The sequence below is a fragment of the Thunnus thynnus genome, chromosome 5 (genome assembly GCF_963924715.1).
Source record: "Thunnus thynnus chromosome 5, fThuThy2.1, whole genome shotgun sequence".
NCBI lineage: Eukaryota > Metazoa > Chordata > Actinopteri > Scombriformes > Scombridae > Thunnus > Thunnus thynnus.
In genome coordinates, this window is record NC_089521.1 from 1,335,944 (window position 1) to 1,359,512 (window position 23,569).

The window sequence follows — 23,569 nt, forward strand, 5'->3', positions numbered from 1 at the left end:
TTCACTTCAGTCTGTTTGACTCTCTTCTGATTGTACCAGGTGTGAGCATTACTGTACCTCACCTGTAGCAGAGGAGATAGTTTGACATACCTGACATTTTTTTTATAGATGAATACATTGTAATTCAAGGATGTGCAAATGCATAATTGTGGTAAGCTATGAATCAAATCCTGAACAATTTAGTTCTAGTTTATATTATTCATATTATTTTCTCCAAAAAAAAACTATTTCCATGTTAATCAGGACAAGTAGAAGACAGCAGTTAGTCAACTCTCTGAGGGGAAATAGACACTGAAACACAGTCCTTCAGTCATGTGGCTGCCTGCCAGCCGCAGTCCAACACCATGTTCAAACATTACTGCATCAAGCAGTAAATCAATTCTTTTATAGCATGTATCTTCACATCTGTCAAATGCTTGGCACCTCTAAAATGAAATGCTGGCTTATTTACCTCAAAAGCAGCATAGCAGCTTACTAAATACAGCTATCAGACTGTAATTCTGTATGTCCAGATAATAATTCCCACAAGGTTAGCCTGGGTAATGGTTGCTCTTCTTTGAACTGTCTTTATTTTGAGCCATGGATTCATTAATTATATACTGAATTCATTTAACTGATGTGCTAATTTCAGATTAATACACTATATAAAATCCATATCTTGTAAAACATTATGAAAACATTATATTCTCTTTGGGCATGGTGCATTGTGGGATTTGGAGGATTTGGAAGACTCATGGCAAATTAGAATTTTTATTCTTATTCCATTCCTGTTTTTTTCATTTTAGTTCAACTTCAAATGAGATTAACATATTTTGCATTTAACATTAAAACTGTGTGTTGTCCCTTTGAACGTGTGAAAATGACACAGATACTTTTTAAGAGAGTAGTATTTCCCATCCTCAGTAAACTTAGCATGGACTCTAGTGGCTGCTAATGGCCTCAGGGGACCTGACCTCTTGTCACCCTTTGTAACCCCTGTTAGTGAAACCCTGGTTTACTCACTGTTAGTATCACTACACTGGACAGTGTTACATTCTTTATCTCAGTGTGCATGCACGCAAACCACACACAAACACACACACACATACACACACACACACACACACACACACACACACACACACACACACATACACACAGGTCAGATACAGACGTAGAAGCCCTCCACTAAGCAAACCTGACTGAGTCTTAATTAAAAATCACTTAGTTGTGGATCACTAGGGAGCTGCTTGATGAACTGATTCACTGCCAGACAGCAGTACCAACAGTAACATCAATGGAGCTACTTTTCCCAAAGCACTACCACACAGATCATGTAAGGTTAGCCTTATGAGCTGTTTAGACTTCAGTCCACATCTCCAGCCATGTGAAGATGGATAGAGATGTGTAATCAAGTCACATGTTGTGGATGTCACTGAGGAAATGCACGTAACAGAATGACCCATAAGATCGTAATATGCCGCTTTCCAAAACTGGTACAAATAACTGTTAAAAAATAATGATGTTTTACAGTGTGACAATGCTGTGGTTAAGGTCTGGTTATGTTTATGCACAAAAACCACTTGGTTAGGGTTAGGGAAAGATCATGGTTTGAGTTAAAATGATCACTTGAGATGTGGTTTATACTTCCTTAAAGTTATGCACTTTCATCGTCATGGCAACAGCAAACACCACAACGTTACGGTTGTTAAAAAAATGTCCCAGCCAGTGGTCTCCTGCAGCAAACTCCATTTTTTGACATCTAACTCTCTAAAGCCAAAATCATTTCATCAAGTCACCTTATACTGACATCATCTGAACTGCGTCACTTCCCAGGCCATAATTACTACAGCCACTAGATTGCGTAAATATAATTATAGGTCATTTTTGCCGGCCTGAATTTCAGACATATATTGTCGTTTTTCTTGTGAGGACTGGCTGTTGGATCAGGTATGGGGGAATTTATTGTACTTAGTTAAATGTTTGGTTTAGTATTTGCGTTGTTTGGCTCAGCATTATGGCTTAAGGTGAGAACTATGTTTTGGATGATGAGTGTGTAAACAATGTTAACTGATTCAAGTGACATTATTATATACCAGTTGTTGGTGTAAGGCAATAGACACCCCTGTGAGAAATATGGTTCTGCCTATGCTTAAATTTGATTTGCTTGTTTTCATCTCATTTTCGGGAGGAACTTGTTGGTTACATCGATCTGAATACATCACTTTTTTTAGTCATTCAACACATCTCTGAGTCTGCCCATTATCACCTTCCTTGACACTCTGGCTATGCTTCTTCTCAGTGAGCCCAGGTTTTCTATGTGGTAATCTGATTAAATGCAGATTAATTTAGGAATATGCGCCATATAAACATAGAATCAGTTGCTGTAATGAAGGTCTCAAAACTAGATTTTGACACAGGGCCTTAAGCAGCATCCATGTCAAAGTGCTCATCATGTCAGCTGACATTGTGTTTTTACTAGTGCATATTCATGTAATCACAATTAAAATATATATTAGCAGAAACCGATTTCCCCACAGTGAGCCATCTGGGCTCCTCAGTCTGTGGGACCTACTTGGTCGGTAATCCAACGTCAGCCTTCATTTAAAAACGTTCATATCTTGCCTGAAAGGTAATTCGGGTACCATGAAGGTGTGATGGCAAACAAAGGAGTCATTCATTAAGTAGAGTTTATAAAGCACATCAGTAATTTCATGAAGTATCAGTTTCTAAACACTGGTAAATAATGTTTGATACTTAAAACTTGAAGAAGGGTTTGACTTTTCTTTAATTTTCAGATTATGTACATTGTATTATGTCCAAAAATATACTGTTCATAAAACTGGATGCCTCAAAGCTGTATAACTCTTACACAGGAGCCACAGAAAATACATACATTTGTCTGACTATACGATGAATTCAATTTAGTTGTCATACCAAAACTACTAAAACCACACTCAGTTGCGTGCATCTTCACACTTGTGTCTAATGTACAGTTTGTGTTTGCATATTAAAGTGATGTGTACATTAAAGTGATTGAAAGACTAACCTCTCTTTCTGTTTGTTTTCCAGGGCATCCATTAATGCCTTTGCTGCTCTGCTGTGCACAAGTAAGTTTTTCATGAGCCTCATCATTCACCAGCTGATGGTTTCCATCATACTGGATATACACCATTATCATCACAACCAAACAACAGCACTCAAACCCTATCTCCATGCAATGCTTGCATTTCAGAGACTATTTTCTTGTTTAATGATGTATTTCTTTTATTCCATGGATACGTGGTCATTTGGTGATTGTGTGGCATCTCATTGAGAAACAGTACAGTACGCAGTGCATTGAGGCTTGAATAGGAGAAGCACTCCTTTATGTAAAAGTAAATATGTTTTGGTTCCAAAGGCAGGAGGTAAGTTGTCTTTATAATAGCTGACGTAAACTGCTTAGTCCAGTTAAAGGAAATAAGAATATCTTTAACAGGAGCAGCTTACAGGTTTTAGAAAGTAGCAATAAAAAGCTACTACTGCTGATGAATTCTTGCACTGCTGCTGGCCCTGGATTTGTCATTTTCATTCCCTCTGGACTTGGAATGACCTACATAAAAGAGATGGCATCCACCCGAACTCTGATTAATTATCACACTACCATGTCTCCAGTGCTTACTTCCATGTTAACAGCTGCATTACTTACTTATCTCCCATATTATCTCTATTAGATGAACTAACAGACAGTCTGGCTGTTATGCCAAACTTATGTCATACAGAGACCGCATAGACAGAAGAAACGTAATATGTGTTGACCCCTTCTCATTTCAGTCCCCTCAGTTTCTCTGAAAATTGCTTTTTCTAAATTTATTACTGAACACAAACTAGATATAATGGGATTGTGTGAAACTGCTTAAACCTGGTGATTATTTACCCCTAAATGAAACCTCCCCTCCTAATTATGCAAGCTCCCATATTGCTTGAGTAAATAGGAAGGGTGGAGGAGTAGCAGTAATCCACAATTCCTCCTTAAAGCATTCAGCTGGTGAGTCTCTATATTTTTCTCATTTTCAACAAATCTCATGAGCAGAGCCAAACCAACAATGAACTTATCCTACTTACAAGTGTTGTGTGTGTATCCAAAGTCTGATGTGTTATTCCGCTGTGCTGTAGACCTCCGTTGTTGTCTAAAAACTACTAAAAACAATCAAAGAGCCGTACCGCTTTGAGTTATAATCTCCAATTTATCATACAAAGAAGCAAATTCTGCATTCTTTCAACCGCAAAGGAAGACAAACATTTTGAAAATGTTGTTGTAATATTATGTTTGTTTATATTTCTACATGAGTAAAGAGAGAACATGTTCACCTTCATTGATAGTAGCTTAACAATAATCCAAAAAAGAAAAAAAATGAGTGAATGAAATCAGTATTTCTTTTAGAAAAGAGAAAGACAGCAGCAGAGTGGTGAGGTGACTTTATTGTTGTACTGATAGAATTACAGATGTGGAAATGGACATTATACCAAATATATTATTTCATGTACCTTTGCTGGCGACACTGTACTTTGTTTTATTTGTTTTATTTGCTTATTTTGTTTTTATGATCTGCTTTTTTTGAAGTTGGGTGAAGCACTTAGAAAAGTGCTCTATAAATAAAGATTATTATTGAGACAACAGGTAAACATGGAGGAAGTGCTAACCTTGTTTTAACAGGGGAAATTAGAAATAAGCCTATTTCAGATAAAGGCCTGGTTCCCTCTGCTGTTGAAATAAATAAAAGCTATAGCCACTATTTGAGTATTTATGGTATGTCAAATGTTTTGAGAGCTGATCTCAAACTGGATATCAAAAACTAAGCGACTGACTCAAATGACTTTGGTCTCAGTGAAGAAGAAGAAGAATGTGCAAACCTGGAAATGTTTACAGAGAGAGTTTCAGTGATATTCAGGTGATCTGATGATTCAGGGTACAGCACAGAGACTAAAGTGTACTGTGTGGAAGCATTTCAGGATGTTCAGCACAATCTTATAAAACAAAGGTTTGAATGCACTTTCTGTCTCACTGTAATAACACCTGTACTTGTCTGTCTGTGCCCTGTGAGACAGGATTCTCCACAGCAGAATGTCTGAGCTAAAACATTCTAAATGCCACAGCAAATTGTTTCCCTGTGTAACATTTCCAAATAACACTGTCCCTCAGGTAGCTCCAGACATACATTATAAATAACCTGCTCTTTTCTCATGCATTTTTGCTTTATACACATGGAATGTAAATATAAAGGATGAAATTACAGTATAACCATACAGATGACATAAACCCACTAAAACAGTGTATGATAGTTTACATATTCATTTATGTATAAATTCAGGTCTGTTTATTTCAGAATATTCTTCATGACTCTTAAATACAGTAAATGAAAGTCATGATGAATGATTGTAATTTACACTCATTTAACCATCATCAAAAGATCAACATGACTCAAAATCACTGTCAACTTTCACTGTCATCATCCTGCCATTGACAATTTCAACTCACCTCAACTTTATTTATATAGCACTTTACACACAACACAGTTGATCCAAAGTGCTTTACAGCACATAGAGGGAAACAAAACTAAAAGACAGAAGAGACAATGAAGGCAAAGAGAAAAGTAATAATAAAAACAAACTGAAGGAAATCACAATAATAATAAAGGCACATGGTCAAACAAGGCACACAGACATACAAAGACTTCAGGAACAGTTGAAGGCTAACATGTAGAAGTGAGTTTTAAGTTGTCTCTTGAAAATCTCAATAGCGGGGGAGAATCACAGCTGGAGGGAGAGAGTTCATAATTTTGGGGTGGATATAGAGAAAGCCCTGTCCCCATGACACTTAATTCTGAATCCGTGGACGGACAGGAGTCTTTGGCACTAAAAATCAGTCAAAACAACAACAACTGGAGATATTTGGAGCTCTTTGTTGAGCGGGTCAGTCAGAAATAATGCAAGGAAGAATAGTACAAGCAGAAACAGCCACAGTGATGATGATGTTTGATGAAGAGCTGCAGGCGACCAGCACACCTCCAACAGGTAAACTAGTTATTTTACTTTGCCCTGCTGTGTAATGGAAAAACACTCACAGCGTGTCAGCTCCACTCCAGTCAAGGCTCGGCATGACTACTCCTAAAAACAATGAAAAAATGCCATAATATTTGTGGAGTGGAGCAGTGAACTCGCATGCTCGGGCTGAAAGTTGAAAAAATGTTGGAGTGTTCAGAGCAGTGCGAAGCTGGTGCTTTTTGTTCACAGGAATTAATTCTATATACATTTACCTCACTATTTGTCGACCACTTTTAACTTGAACATCTGACATTTTAACATGATATATATGACTGAAAATAAAGAAAAGCATAATAAGTCCCCTTTTAGATAATTCCTACATGTTAATGACACTCTCATCAGCTGAACTTTTCATGACTGAATTTAGAACGCTGAAATATGCATACACTTAGTGTGCTCCAAGAATCGATTTTCTTGTCAACCGTTCATCCGGTCGACTTCACTCTTGGCAGGTGTATTGCCGAGGACCCAAGGAAGTGCAGTGTTGAGCGTGAAGTTGTTTGGATGAGTGGTTCTCAAGAAAGTTGCAAGCAGCAATACTGGAGGCTAAGCAATCAGCCTGTTCCAAACAGGTACGTTTAGAATGGGCACTGCACTGGTCTTCTAAAGGCTACATTTTGTCTGGTAATGTGACGCAGAGCAGAACTTGTGTGTTGCAATGTGTAGATCTGTCCTGCAGGGCTCACTGTTCAGTGTTTCCCCTATAATGTACAGGCCTGGTGGGCCGCCAGGCCAACAAGAACCCCCGCCAGGCCAAAAAAACTTTAATTTTAATTTTAAAATGTCAAAAATAGTGCCAAATATCTATTCATTCAGAAATCAATAGGAGCCTCTGTGCAGCGCTGTCCCAAAACATTAGTCAGCCCCTGTGTGGAAACCGTTGGTGGTGTGCTCTGTTAAGGAATAGAGCAGCGTGTAATGTGTGTGTTTAGGAAGTGTGTGGTTGAGCGAGAGAGTGAGCGGCAGGAAAGTTATGGTGAATATGAGCAGAGCAGAGGAAAAGGTTAGCAGTAAGTTGTCAGTCTGGCAGTAAATGTACAGCATAGGCTGTCAGTAAATAAATGCTGCAGCTTCTCAAGACAAAGGAAAGTCTCGTCTGTTATTTCCCCAACTGCTAGAAATGTGAAGGGGATGGAATCTGTTTTTCTTTCTCACACACGCATATTCTCATTGAGCGTGAGACATTCTGAATTGAGGAGATGTTTTTTTTCTGTTTCTGTAGTATTGCAATAGCTCCCATATACATAAACACACAAACATACATACATACATACATCACATTTGTTGTTCTGTTTTGGTTTCATGTACAGTATATATCACACATACACCTCCCTCTACCATCTCTCTTTCTTTGCCCTCTTCAGGATCTTTAAACATCCTTTTTCCTCCAGTCTGGTGAAGCAGTAATTTATTCTCTTTGATTCTCAGCTGCGGACAGACAGTGAAGTATGTGTCTCGGGGCCTGTGGTGCTGTGAAGAGCTCTTGGTTGTTAGCTGTGGTTGTTATCTTGTTAAGTGACAGTGGTCACCGATGTGTGCTGCTCAAAATCTGAGCAAAAAAAAAAGTGTGATTTCAAGGTTTGGGTTGAAATGGGTTGTTTCATAGGTAAGATTAACAACCTGAAGTCTGTTACTGACCCCTAGAGGCTCCAGTCTTCATTACACTACACAGTGTAAAGGTGTTTGGTGCTTGTAAACACAACATGCAAAGTTGGCCCTTTCTCCCTGGCTCAGAGATAGAGAGAGTGGTGGTCAAGCAAGCTAGAGAGTGAATGAAGAGAGGGAGTGGTGTTAGAGAGAACAAAGCCATGAATCAGATAAATAAAACATTATTTTCTGATTGTTTTACAGTGGTTACGTTCTAAAGCACAAATAATTCATCCTGTCGGCTGTGGCCTCTCTGCTCTGCGTGTGTGTAGCTCAGCCCCGCCCTCGGTCAAGCAGACACACAGACCTGCAGCTCTTTATACATCCATGACACAGAGACAGAGAGCAGAGAGATGGAGACAGCAATGTAACCCAGTTGCTACGCTACACATCCTGACCTCACATCCAGGATGCGGGTATAGCCCTAGCTGTTATTGGCTGGGGGCTACACACCCACTGCCCAAAGGCTGAGGCCCAGAAATGTCCCAGACACAGCAAAATAATAAGAAAATACACGCAGAGGGCAGAGTCTCTGCTATTGACCAACAAAAACCTGGTCTGAAGTCAGTGGCGCAGTATTTCACTGTTATTTTAAGGGTGCATTATCAAGACAGTAATGTGCGCCTACACAGGCTGGTGCACAACGTGCATGCACTCTGCTTTTTACACACACATGGATGTGCAGCAGTGCACAAACCTGCAAAAGATGACAAATAAAAGGATTACAGTGTGAAAGATTATTTTTGTATACATCAACATATTTTAAAAAATACATGTCATAATGTTTAGTCATAATATTTATCAGGAATTAACTAATCGCAGTAATGACGGATTAAACTGTCTAATTCTTTGACGAAATCGTGGCAACACAGGTAGGTATTTAAACAGATGGACAACAACGGATCAGACACAAATCGACTTTCCTGCTACATTAATACATGATGACATGAGGAACATATGATTAAACTAAAGAATGAAATAAATGAGGTGAAAACAATGATTAAACTAACAAAGGAAATAAATCTGCACAGCTTCTAGCTGCTGCCAGCAGCAGGATCAGAACCTTGGAGAGCTGATCAAGTCCTGATAACTGTGTTGATGATTCTTCACATGATTAAAATTAATGATTTAATGTTTGAACAATATTTAACAAATATTCTTTAACATTTTTGAGAGTACAGTGATCAGGTTTCCATACTTTCAGAAATTAAAACCCTGCTGATTTTACCTGTTACTCCACGACTGAACAAAACGATTTTAAAGAAATCAAAGCCTTTAAATCTTTTCAAAAAACCAATGAAAATACATTTGCAACAAATGAATGAACAGGATCTTAAACTGGTGGTCTGGGGCCACGGGATCGTGCGCTTTCACTTTGCCCACGAGCAGATCTGTTTCCTCTGCCGAGAAGCGTTCCTTCTTACTACTTGGCAAATGCGCCCTCATAAAAGCAACCCGCCAAGGTGCAAGCGCACTTGGCTTTTAAAGGGAATGGGAGATGATTGTCTGATTGGTTTATTGCATGTTACGCCCAAAACACACCCATGATTAATTAGGAGACTATGGACAACCCCTTTGAACCATGCGCCTGGCGCATCGACCATTTTTCCACCGTTAAAATGGCAAAAGTGGCTTTGGACACACCTTAAATGCACTTGCGCCATGTGCTTCAGATGGTGTGCTTTAGATCATTAAAATAGGGCCCTAGGAGTTTTTGATCTTGATCATGTCACATCCAGGATGTGATTTCATTGCATTCTGGACAGTATAGTTATACATCTTTTCAAAGCAACATTTGACATATCATTACAGGAAAAGCACAGGTGGAACTAGAAACATTGATATCTTGGTTCCATTTAGGTATCCACTCCTGTATCATTTATGTCCACCTGGGCTTCTCTTGCTATATCAAATCAAAAGGTCTGCTTAGTTCATATATGAAAGGATTATTGTAGGTTATATGAACACTTAAAAGTTGTTTCTTTGAAAGGACAACTTCTCCCATGATTGTATTGAAGCACAAGGACCTGAAAGTGTAACTTTGCAGATACTGTATATTCTTACTGTCAACAAATCCCATTAAAAGAATCAAACCAATAATGTGTTAGTCCGTCTCTCAATACCTTCTGACACTCAGCCCCAAGCCCATTGGTTCTTATTGAAGATATAAAGCTTTAAAAAAGACTCACAAATATATATTCATCAATTACATTTTTTAGGCTCAGTAATTTCCTAAAACAACTTGTCAATGTAGTTTTTCACAAACGTTACTCAAACAGGAGAAAATATTGCAGTTGTTGCGCTATTTTCAGCAGTGGATTAATACACACATTTGATGCTTTAGTGAGTATTTCTGGCAGTAGGACAGTGTGTATGGAATTGAGAGAAAATAATCTACGGTGTGTGTGTTCATGGTGATGAAGGAACATGTCACCCAGTGCAACAGTGTGGCTCATTGATGTGTTTTAATAGTTTTTGGACAACAACAGAGCTCTACGGCACAGAGGAATAAGATATATCAGGCTTTGATACACACACACTGCTTGTTAGATCAGTTCATTGTTGGTTTGGCTCTGTACATGAGATTTGTTTAGAGTTAGAAACTATGGAAAATAACCAAATGTATGCTTTAAACACAGCCATTTATTTATTCTTTCCAGTCAGAGTCCTTGATGCATGTGCACACACTGTATGCACCTGAACTGCAACCTCTTTTCTATTAATATAAGTGAATAGACATGAGTTCTTCTGTAATGGATCCAAGGCAGCAGCAGGGCTTCCTCAGAGAGGATGCATTGTCCTCACTGTTTGTAACCTTCTGGAGCTGCAGATAAACTCAGATCAACTCAGAAAATAGTCAGCAAACAGTTATGCTTCCTTTTTCTCTCTGACTGTCTAAACTCGTCCTCTATTCTTGTTGTGTACAGACTTACCAGACTCATGGACACATTTTGTGTGGTGACAGAGAGTCACTTCTACAGAGGCAGCGAGAGATTTGGAGGGCTCTGAGCTTTTTCATGATTTATGCAATATTGTGCTGCGCTTATGTCAAAGTGCCAATTTGCACAGAACATCAAGAGGACTGCATTCCTCATAAACTGGAACATCGAAATGAGCCTGCTCTCAGTGTTTCACTTTGATCTATAATGCAATGTTTGGAGTGAACATAAAGGCACCAATTACCCTAATATCAAGTCATATTTGTAGATATGAAATATTTTTCTTCCTGATGACCAGTATTTTGAATGCAATTTCCTTCCTGATTCTGAACTGTTCTGGGACAGGCTAATCTAACAACACTTACATATTCTGTGTTTGCCATCTAACCTACTAAACTGCAGTGTTTGTCTCTGTAGAAATATAGCTAAACATTCCAAATACTCTAAATCAAAACCAGCTTTTAACACATTTTTGAATATTTACACTTGTCTTTATATTTACACTGCCTCATTTTGTAGTAATCCAATTGATTCAGATTTATTTACACATAATCACTAATTCCTTGATTATTTCAATTCAGCTATATTTTTTGAGCTTATCCTTATGTACAAAATTAGCCAAGCACTTATTAGAAAAAATATCTGCTGGTGGTTTTAGGACTCACAGATAAGAGTTCCTCTGTTTCAACTTTAAGACAATGATAGTACAACTATTATTTGAAGGCACTAACACTGTTGGGTGGGGGGTCTTAAACAGTCAGGTGCCCCCACACTGAAACATGTTTTTCTTGCTGTAATCATTCCTCCTGTTCATACTGACCATTAGAAGATCCCTTCATAATGCACTTACAATGTAAGTGATGGGAGACAAAATCCACAGTCCTCCTTCTGTGCAAAAATGTATTTAAAAGTTTATCTGAAGCTAAAATGATGCTTCAGTCATCCAAATGACTCAAATCAAGTAACAGTTTTTAGTGCCAAAGTCCCTCTTTTTGTTACTATACTTCCACCACAGCTCCACAGGGAAACACTGTCCGAGGAAACACAAAGAGGGGATTTGATGCTAAAAAGACTGTAAATGTGACCGATATCCAGACTAACTCAGACTGCGGAAGTCTCATATAATCTTCAGATCAACTTTTAAATGCATTTTTGCACTAAATGACTGTGTGGGCACACTGTGGATTTTGTCCCCCATCACTTACACTGAAAGCACATATGAAGGGGATCTTTTAATAGCCAGTATGAACAAGAGGAATGATTACAGTGAGGAAAACCTCTTTCACTGTTCATATGGGCACTGGGCTATTATATTAAGACATACCTGAGAAATTCCTTATTATTACCGTACTGTTCTGTACTGTAAAACAGTAGTCCTCGCCTGAGGGTGAGGACCCTATTGTTTTTCATGTCTGTTTGTTTCTTTCTTTAGTATTACAGACTTCACACCTAAATTGACCCCCTAAACATGCTCAAAAACTCACCAAATTTGGCACACACATCAGGTCTGGTGAAAAATTTGTTAAAATGTAAAAATCAACCCCCAAAGTGCCAAAATGTGCTCTCTAGTGCCACCTATGTAACTAAAATGGCCACCACAGCCTGTAGGAATGTCTTAGAGAGATCAAACTAGAACTCAATTATTCATCTCATCAAGAACTACAAATCAAACACTGACACCTCTGACCTAAATCCAACAGGAAGTCTGCAATTTGACTTTCAAAATAAGACTTTGCCCCAATTTTGGCCCCTGAACAAACTTCTATCAGCTTCAAACTTTAATAGATGATTTATGACACCATGCTTAAAAAAAGTTGTCAAAAACTTGTGTAATAACTCAAATGGTTTGGATTTTATAAGCTGTCAAAGTTGCAGTGCCACATCACCCTTACAATGTAAAACAATGGGGAGGCATGAACTTTGTGTCAAACAGAGGCTTCTGACATCTAAACTATAAGTCTGACCACTTTCAAACCTGTATCAATGGATTCACCACGAAATTTCCTACTAAAATATGATTTTGAATGTAAGATTTGGCCAAAGTCATGGGATTTATGTGGGGATTTCAAGAAGCGTACTCTAAAATCCTCCTCTCCACCTGCTTCTGATGATGTCACTCCCTCAGTGCTGTGAAACATTCCGCAATACACACTCATTATAAAAGATAGAAAAAACATATAAATTCAAGATTTGTAGGTCAAAGTATGTAGGTCAAATATATGAGTATTTTTCTATGTCCAGCTGCAGTTACTTATTGTGTCTACACACCTGACAGTACACGTCAATCAAACTTTTCAAAATAAAAGCACACCACATTTGAAAGAAACAGCCCTTATTTTTAAAAAGCAAAATGATCTGATTCCAACGGGCCAGAGTGCAAGGTCCCAACCAACGCTGCTTGCAGCTTTAATTTTTATTATTATTCTTAGACCTTACTGATTTATAGCTTAGCTATTAATAAATGTCTTCATTTATTCTAAAAGTGTTTGGTTGTTTCTTTGAGCTGCAGTATACAGAGGTCACTGTTTGGGACAAAAACTTATGATCATGAGAGTGATTCATTGATTAAATTGAACAAGGGTTAGTGCTCCCTCCTGGCACTAACAAATCCTAACCAAAAAGGAAGTGGTACCCTCAGTAACGAGGTAATTCATTAATAAAGTATTAATACTCCTACACTGTACTTAAGATATCACAAACAAAGTTGAGTTTGAGTATGAATTAAAACTTATGTGACAAATATCTTGACTATTTACATTGCTGGACATTGTGTGGATTTGCTCAGTCCACATTCTGTCCAGTCAGCAGCTATTCAAGTTGATGTCAACAGGAAAGGGATCACAGAGTGAAACATGCTGATGCCTTCTATCCCTCTCCTATGTTTGTCTCTGTCTGTTCCTCACAGGGGCTAATGTTTGCTTAGTGGTATCTAAGGGTTACATCTCAGGCCTGTTGCGGCTTTACGAAGACTGGCACAGCAAGGATACTGAACATGTTGCTGTAGCAATTCGCCATGCGCTGCTGCGCTGCCTCCATAAGGCTACCCACTGTGCTGCAGCCAGACACGCTTTGGTGTCCCACGGAGGCATCAGACTGCTGCATCAGACTACACAGGTAACGTTCAGAAGGTGTTGTCCTCTTTCTGTTTCATTCTCTTTTTTTGTTGGATAGAAGACTGTGCTTACATTTTTTCATTTTTTTTGCCCAACAGGAAGTCAGCCATTTTGGATTTTGTGCATCAATTTTAATTTTATACTCAATTTTTATTTTATAATCCATGTTTAAGGCCTTTAGGATGCATGAAAACTCATGAAACTTTGTACCTATGCTCAAATTAGTAAGTATTGTGATTAGTGTCACAATGGGACTCAGGTGTGGCACATCGTCTTTGTCCCAGTCTTTGTCCCAGTCCTTCTAGAACATCTGAACACACAGCAAAGTTTCTTCTCTACATCATTTGCAGCAATTACAAATCATTTCCAACAGGAAAACAGCCTGTCTCTTCCTACAGCTACTGTAATGTTTTGACTTACTCATTCAACAACACCACAGAGTGTACTTAAAATGGCCAACAAATCAAGGGATTCACACCATTGTAGTATGTTTTGTAATTATTTCTTGAAATAAAAGGAAATATTAAATTACAGTAACTTAATGACTAAAGGTGCTGGCGACAGCACACAGGTGGCTTCAGTCAGCAGCAGGACATCCATGAAAACCTTTTTCTAATTAAATTATGAGAATATTCTTCCCTGCAATGATTTAGATGTCACACTCAATGAAACACTTTTCACTTTGTGCCATGTGACCCTGAAATTGAATTATACATGGCCACAGAATACAAGCATTTCTCATCAGTTCCATGTTCCTTAAGCGTCACTCTATGTTACGAGTTAAGTCACTCCTCATTATAACCTATAACCATTGGTTAAAATGACCTCAAACAGTTTTTTATAAATAAATGATGATTTAAGGCTCCTGGTTCAGTTTCTTTACACCAAGAAAATTCCAAGCGAACCAAAATGCATCACTATAAGCCAGGTGAGAACATTCACACCTCTTATTGATTAGTTGTGTCTGGGGTGGGAGTGAGAACATTAACACCAAAGAAATGAACGTCAGTGCTGGGACCTTGTTGATTGTAGTTGTGTCCATAGTGGCGTTATTGTATTGTTCATTTCATAGAATCCTGTCTCACAGTCAACACTGCTGACAGACAAGACAAAACACAGACAAGCAAAATAAACGTTACTTAACTGAAAACAACTTATACAAAATAAAATTGCACTATGAAATAAGTGCATATTTACTTGACAAGCAGCATCAGGTCCATTGATCCAGATCTCCTGATGATGTCACAGAGTTATAGACGTATCCATTCACTGTGATCACAGAGAACCTCTCAGTTCAGATCAGGCTGGGTCTCTGGTGACTGTAAAGAAAACATGCACAACCCAGTTAGACTGTTAGCACTGATCAGTACAGATCAGCTGTGGAAAAAGCATGATACTGAACTGAAACTAAGTACTCACCCAGTGTGCTATCCTCATCCTGCAGCCATCAGACCTGAGTGAAGGCCACTGCTGAGGGTCAGCGGTGATGATGAGAAGGCTGAGCAGGTATCGGCTGTTTCTGTAGCTCCGGATGCAGCCACTTCATCCTGCTGTCTGTGACTCTGGTTTTACCAGGAAAACATATAATCACAGATAGAAAATACATTAATGCATTCACAACATATCAATCAGTCCTGCCGCTCCACATGCTGCCTCATAGTTCTTAAGCAGCTGAATGGACCTGAACTGCACTGATTTCAGGCAGAGAAAGACAAAACTAACAAAATCTGGATTTAATGAACCTGCAGCCTGTTATCAGAACACAGAGGACAGACAAGATTAGGGATAGGGTGTAAACATGAGAGAAATTAAATGAAAATAACACATTTCAATGTAAAACATCTATAACTTAGTTAATTTTCAGTGTGCACCAACCCTATACTAACTCTTCTGTCTTGTGTCAGTATCAGTCTGGAAAGATTCTAGATCCGTTTTTGACAGCTCAGACGACAAAGTGCAGAATTCCCACACAAGTCATTTATATAACTCACACTTCAAATATCACTGAGTTATCATTATCATTTATTTACTTAGTTACATCATGCACACCTGTGTCTACTGTTTATCTGACAAAGCCTGACATGGCTTTGTTTATCTGAACCAGTTTATCTGTCTGACTACATGAAAGATAATAACGCTACAGTGGTTTACTGTCAGTCACAAATACAGGACACAGAGCAGTATGGTCATTTGTTGTTGTTCGTTGTTGTTAATATCAATTAATATTATCAATGTTATTGTGTGGTGAGATTATCAATAATGTTATGTTAAGAATATGACAAAAATTCAGAGATAAAACAAAATTGTCTTCATCCAGTTCCACAGTGGAGAAATAGCTGATTAAATGTAAGGAACAAACTTACTGAAGGTCAGCAGATGAATATCAGCTCAAACAAAGAAAGGTCTTGCAAGTTTCATTCACCACAAACATACCAAAGCACAAATATCTCATATTTTGGCTAAAGTTTTCAGCAAAGTTAGTCTTTGAGTCACTGCTTCTGCAGTCTTTACTTTCCCCCAGGCCTGCTCTACAAAGCAGGATTTGGGGTCAGCAAGGCAACTTCAGGTTTGACCCTGGGTTTTCAGGGTTACAATGGTGGTTCACTTCTTACTGGGGTACATCGCCATGGTAACTTATGCTCAACAGCTAACCTGCTCCAGAGCAGTCAATCAGTCAGTCAGCAGTCAGTCACTCGTGCTCGTAGCCGGAAAACCCAGAGTTGACTGAGTTAGTTGATAGCCAGCTTTGTAGTGCTGGTTATCTGGATGGCTAATGTGAGGCTCAGTAAAGCCAGCTAACAAGAAGATATCCTGGGTATGTTGAACTTCCTTCATAGTACAGGCCTCTGGAATCAACAAGCAGAAGTACGGACATCGCCACTCTGCCATTGCAGCCCACATTGTGGTTGGAAGGGGAATTAGACTCATGTCGCCTCCCCGGTTTACAGGCAGCAGCTGGACCCATCTCCGCTAAAATGAACTTGCTTGACATTATTATGTATGAAACTGCCAATCTGGTCCACTTTAACCACTGAATAATGAAGTTAGATAATGAAGTTAGAACTTGTAACACAAACACAAAGAAGGCTGAATGCTTAAAAAAACACTTATAAACTCTTTGTCTCCATTTTTGAAATTGACAGTTATATTCCTGAAGATGCAGTTTGCTTTACCTGTTTATACAAGACACTACAGTCCATGAATGAGCTGCACAGTAACTGTGTTGTCTCCCTACAGATGATTCTGTTAACTGACTGAAGTTTGTCATGTTGTTAACATGTTATTTATCTTTGTATCCACAGACATGTTTGTTGAGTAAAAGTCTGGAGTGTCTGGTGGAGCCCTCTGTCCAGCTGATGAGGAAGTGTCTTCCTAAAACCCCTCTACTGCTGACATCAGATCAGTCTGCATACTCCTTCCCCCTGCCAGGAAGACCCCATGCTTTCCCTGATATTGACATACCATTAGGTATAGTTTCAGTATTCACCTTCTTTCAGTCAATATTTAGTCTAAGCACCACTGGCAGCTGTTAGCGCAGAATCTGTGGTTTTAACAGCTGTTAGTCCAAAACACCCATACTCTCCCAACAATCGAACAAAATTACATATTATAAACATTGTTTGGTGGTGTATTCCTAATGTACTGTTAATTGTATTTGGATGCAGTGTAGCAGTTGCCTGTAGAAAGCATGTTCAGATTCTTCCCGCTAATTTGAAATCACCTTCGATTTATTTATTGTACTTTTGCTGCGAAATAGATACTTGTGTGCAGATATTAACACTGGATGGATATGACGTATATTTGGATGTGGAGTTCCTCCAAACCACAGCTGCAGTTCTGCAGATCCACTTTACTGAAGCTTGTCAGTGGGCTACTCAGCACCAATCACACCAACTGACATGTCCACCTGTGTTTTGTCTGTTTATTAAGATGAGTGCAATGAGGAGAGTGATGATGAGGACGTTGAAGATAACCAAGAGGCAGACAGCAAAGACTATGTAAGTGTGCACATGTGGTTCTGTGTTTATGGGTTTGTATTTCTATATTTTTAGTCCTCTGGACTAGTCCTTTATCATAAGGACCAGTGTTGGCAGTCAGTAGGTAAAAGTAATTAATAGCATCCCTCATCACATGTGTTTTGCATCACAAAGAAGAAAGGTTTTTAATAACATAATTATTGAAATTAGATTTCTAACAGATGTGAACACTATTGCCTTAAAGCACCAGTGTGTAGGATTTAAGGGGACCTATTGGCAGAAATGGAATATAATGTTCATAATTATGTTTTCATTAGTGTATAATCACCTGAAACTAAGAATCATTGTGTTTTTGTTACCTTAGAATGAGCTCTTTATATCTACAGAGGGAGTGGGTCCCCTTCACGAAGCCTGCCACATTGCACCATCATGTTTCTACAGTAGCCCAGAATGGACAAACCAAACACTGGCTCTATAGAGGGCCTTTCACGTTTTTTTGCAAGTTTCATGGCCACTTGAAAGTATTCAGTATTCAGTTGGTTGCAACCTCACTGCTAGATGCCACTAAATCCTCCACACTGCTCTTTTAAAGATCAGTGTGTTGAGAGTGTGTTTTTCATAATTTATCCACAAATTAATTTCTGTTACCCCAAAAATATCTGGGTTCTTTTTACAAAAGTCGATCTTTTGGAACAGATTTTCACCAGGATTATGTCTTCATACACTGCTTCATATTTATTGTTGAAAGAAGACACCTCACTGATGCTAACAGTAATAAAATCCTCTTTTGATGAAGACAGCTTACAGTTTGTTTCAGCTGACAGAGAGTGATGAGAGGAATGTGGAGTAATTCAACTCAGCTGCTGATTATATACCAAAATAAATCCAAATCATCTTTTGTTGTTGTGAAAAAATGAAATCATAAATAATGACTCCTAAATATGTTGGTAGAGCCCACTGACTCTGTAGGCCACACAGACTACCTTTAGGTTGCAAAATAGAGAAAAAAAAAATGGAACCCTTCTTTTGATTGACAACCTACACTACAGATATAACATTTAATAACAGCAACTGCACGTATATGCTTTCATTTGCAGTGGGCTATATGCTATTCCAGTTAGCTTTTTTTCATATTTTAGCTGTCATTTACTGCAGGAGGAAGAATCCTACCTCTATCAGTTTAAAAACACTCCACCATCTTAAGTTCAGAGCCTGAGCTATGGGTTTGAGTTACAATGATAAATATATTCAGGTCAAGGATAGGCATGTAAGTACAGCACAAATCCCTTAAAGGACACCACAAGGATATTTTTGTGTTCTTGTGCCTTTCATTTATCTCAATTTGTATGTGCTGTCTCTAAATGGTCCAACATGGGCCTTCTGCCTGAGGTGCAGATGCCTCACAAGCAATAATACATGGCACCATAAATGCCACCTTTGAGGATGGATAATTTTTAGGAAATTATGTATTTCATCTAATTGCAATGCCAACACAAATCATGAATTTAAGTTTGTTGATTCATATTAGGAATCGATGTCAATGACAACTTTAGACTATAGTGTGAAGAGACTAAATAAGGATAAGCAGTAATAATACACATATACACATGCAGCAGAAATCATGACTGAGCTTTGTACAATTCACCTGATCTCAGCAGGTCCACATGCAAATCCCAGTGATCCTTGATATTGTCACTTCTCCTTAATCACTACTGACAAACAACCTGCTGCTCCTTTAGTACAGTCAAGTTCACAGTAAGTTTACCGGCTACCACACAGGTTCAGGTGAGGGGAATACTCCTGATGTAAATGCCACTTTGACACTGCAAAGCTCTGCCTACGTTAGTGATCAATGTCTACTGATGACTCAGGTGTAAATACCAAAACTCACTTTGTGGAATGTTCTATGATTTGGAACAAAAACTCTCCACTTACATTAGAACTAAGAAAAACATAGTATAGACATTATTCAATACCATGCCAAGGATGACTCACTAAAAATGCCTATCCACAAAGTATTAGGTATGTATTAGTAGAGTGACACTGTCCTACGGCACACTGGATTTGAAATGAAACAATAACTATGCTTATGCTTAGTCACAGCCTCTACTCCTGATCAGAGACTTGTCTCACAGGCTGTTATTCACAGACCCCTTCCTTAAGCTCAAGCAGCAAGATGAGGTCAGTGGGGATCTGTTCTTCCAGGAGTTACATAAAATATTTCAATTCACATCAATTCACTTTAATGACACAGATATGCTGTGTAACAGCAAAGTCATTACTCAAACACAGAGACACAATTCATGTTTTAATATCCAACAACATAACAGAAATACACACAGCATGACTGTCACAGTTATGGTCCAAATCACTCAGGGGCAATGGATGATTGAAAATCTGAGTATTACAGAAGAGAAATACTAATTTTGAAAAGGTTTATCTTTGTAGGCAGTGATTTATATACCTCCCAGAGTGTTAGGACTGAATAAAAAAAAAATCCTTCATTTCTTTGGACACCCAAAGAACCCAACCAGTCAAAGCAGATGATGGCCCACCAAGAGCCGGGTTCTGCTGAGGAGTTGAGGTTTCTTCCCATTAAAGAGGAGTTTTTCCTTACCACTGTTGGCAAGTGCTTGCTCATGGGGGAATCATTGGGTCTCTGTAAATTAAAGAGTATGGTCTAGACCTGCTCTATGTGAAAAGGCCCTGAGATGACTTTTGTTGTGATTTGGCGCTATATAAATAAAACTGAATTGAAATTGAATTGAATTAACTTGATAGAAAAGAAATGTCCATTGTTCAATTAGTAATGAAACAAAATCTCAACTAACCCTAACCAACATTATGTTGCCTAAATGTTTACCCAAAAAAACAAATATGTAGTTATTACAAAATTGTAATATTAATGGAGTTTAAGCTATTAATAGCTATCATTCCAACCAACAAAAGAGCATTTCTGTGTTCAGACAAGGGCAAAAACAAAATTACAGAGGACAATCAAATGCTTTAATGAGAAGAGAGTGGGAGACTATCAGAGGAGAGGAATGCAGATCATATTTTGGAAGTGATGGGAGCAGGGCAAACATGGTAGAGGTAGAGAGGTAGAGAATGATGAAAAACAGGACAGGATAGAGGTGGCTAATGAAAGAGAAAATAGAGTGTAGGCGGTCCCAGTATGGAGAGAGGGTCTTGGGAGAAATGGAGTGAGATGAGCTGTGGGGGCAGTGGATGAAAGAAGAGGTATGGCAGATGAAAAAACCAAGTAAAAAGAGGAGGATTTAAAATGAGAAACCAGAATATGAGGAGGCTAGGGAGAGAGTGACAGACACTACAAAAGCTGAGGTGGGAGAGATAAGAAGAGGAAAAATGGAAACTGGAATGATGGGAGAAGTGGAGCAGAGAGTAAGGCACATGAGAGACAGATGGAAAGCAATGGATGGAAATCTTACATGGAAATGGAAGGGAGGGAAATTTTTAGAGAGAGAGAGAGAGAGAGCAGTTGAACTCTACTGTATTTGTTGGTCTGAATTCAGTCAAAACAATGTTTAACATATCTTTCAGCATATTAAAACCAGGCCCAGTCAGTGGTTATGGTAATCACTGATCATTATTTGTGAGGTTGTACCTTCCACAAATCAGTAGCTTAGTAAAGCATCTGTAGAGATGCTTTATAAGCCAGTACTACTAGCCTGAAATGTTGCTAGGTCTTGAGGTGGGAAATTGGCAGTACAGATTTCCCTGAATATCGTTGCCTGCTCCCATTCACACATGACCCCATGCAGGAAATGTTCCTGAACATTTCAGGGATAGACTGCATGTGTGAAAGGGGCTTAGGTTACCAGGTCCTAAGTAGACCTTCAGAGTGACTTTTACAAAAACATGGTGCCAACATGTAACATTTCCAGATTATTTATGGAGTAAAATGCATTTGTGAAAGCATCTTTGTTTTTCTCTCTTTTGATCAGGCAGACACTACTCAGTGGAGGACAGACGTAATTTGGAGAGAATAATTTGTTTATAGCACACAGTGATTCAGTCACTGACTAATGCTGCATTCCCAGTGTGGCAGTAAGTGGCAGACAGGAAAAGACAGATGTTCTTTGTTTTCAACAGGGGACTGACAATAGCTATTCCAGCAATAGTGCTAAGTGCCACCCACGACACCCACAGATAAAGCTTGTCAGAAAAAAGTTCCATTAATGTTCCAACATCTTGGTGAATCAGTAACATATAAACTATTTGTCCAAATGCTTTCATTGTCTCAGCTCCCAACAAAAATCAAATAGCAGCTTTTCTATTTTGGTCTCTGACAGATCAGAGATTTGGGTTTGGCTTGATATTTTTATTTTTCTCTTACCGGTCTTTTCATAGTAGGGATTATAGCCAGCAGTTTTCTCTATGAATATACAGAATCTATGAATATACAAGTATTTTTAGTTTCTAAAGTTTTCATGCTGGACACAAGATGTTTCCTACTTCACTGTGAAGTCCATTTTCAGTGTATGTCCACTGGAGACTTCAAGTTTCTATATTGCACAAGTTGCATACTGGGCCATGATTGGTTCCAAATTAGTTGTGATGTCACTAATCATGCTCGTAGGTACACGTCTTAAACCCAGATTTAAAGAGTAACTTCACACCCCCTTAAATCTTGTCTTTGCTGAGCTCCAGTGGTTTGACTTCTCACCTTGCTGCTGTGATGTACAGGTGTACTCCAGGACACTACTTACCACACCCAACCACACCCATCTATTGCTTTGGTCAGAGGTGAAACAGGTTTGAAACTTTCAAGCTGTGAGGGCAGAGACACACTGCTTTTAAGCTTGCTGTTAAATTTCTCCTTAAAGTGAGCACAGAACAACTTCCCTTCTTCAGCAGATGAATTCACAGAGAGGAGAACAACATCATAGTGAAGGAACAAGAAGAAAAACACATTTTTGAGTGGAGGGGGACTTTAAGGAACTATAGTGCTCTTATGAGACATGATGATCAAAGCTAATAACGAGTACACTCTTATCCACTTGGGTATTAGACATATTGATACACACACCCCAGACTCATGAGTCGAGTCGACCTGTGAAGACCTCTCCATGGTGCACCTGTTTGATAAATACGCACCCTTGTATTTGGGACAGAATGCCTCACATCTGTGGCTGGAAAAAAACATAAAAGCTAAAAAAGGAAATCTAATCCCAAGGGCCCTAATTATATGCTGGTGTAGGACGCAAAGTGTAGTGGTGAACTGGCATTATTTCCTCAACTGCACCAGGATCATGTGTGTCACAAAATGAAGATTAAACAAACAACTATTTCCTTACCAAACTGTCAGCAGTTATTTTTGCATGTAAAACAGTCAAATAAAATATAACATGCAAAATACTAGACCACATTTTAAATTCTACTGTCATTTTACATATGGCACTAAAGAGGTATTTAACTTCAGTTGGTTATTGTATGGTTCATTGTGATGATAAGTAAAATCACAAGCTATTACACACAGAAAACATGGTGATTACTGGATCATCAATGTCTCCAAAAAAATTAATTCAAGACTCATCCACTGCTCTTGGTGACATATTTGAGCTGCTGTATTCATATTTGAAACTGTTAAAGGACCAGTGTGTAGGATTTAGTGGCATCTAGCAGTGAGGTCGCAGACTGCAACCAACTGGATACCCATCCCCTCACCCTCCCCTTCCAAACATGTAGGAGAACCTACGACGGCTGTGAAACTCACGAAAAATGCTCTCTCAGAGCCAGTGTTTGGTTTGTTCATTCTGGGCTACTGTAGAAACATGGTGGTGCAGCACGGCAGGCACTACTGGAAGAG

At 38.7% G+C, this 23,569-nt stretch overlaps 1 protein-coding gene across 1 annotated transcript in view; it reads left to right on the top strand.

The window, feature by feature from the left end:
• Positions 1-23,569, top strand: part of LOC137182449 (cytosolic carboxypeptidase 4) — a 218,276-nt gene that overhangs the window by 74,674 nt on the left and 120,033 nt on the right. The window contains exons 7-10 of the mRNA XM_067588662.1: positions 3,052-3,089; positions 13,555-13,763; positions 17,065-17,230; positions 17,693-17,760. Coding sequence (XP_067444763.1) covers positions 3,052-3,089; positions 13,555-13,763; positions 17,065-17,230; positions 17,693-17,760 — 481 coding nt within the window. The remainder of the gene's footprint in view (positions 1-3,051; positions 3,090-13,554; positions 13,764-17,064; positions 17,231-17,692; positions 17,761-23,569) is intronic.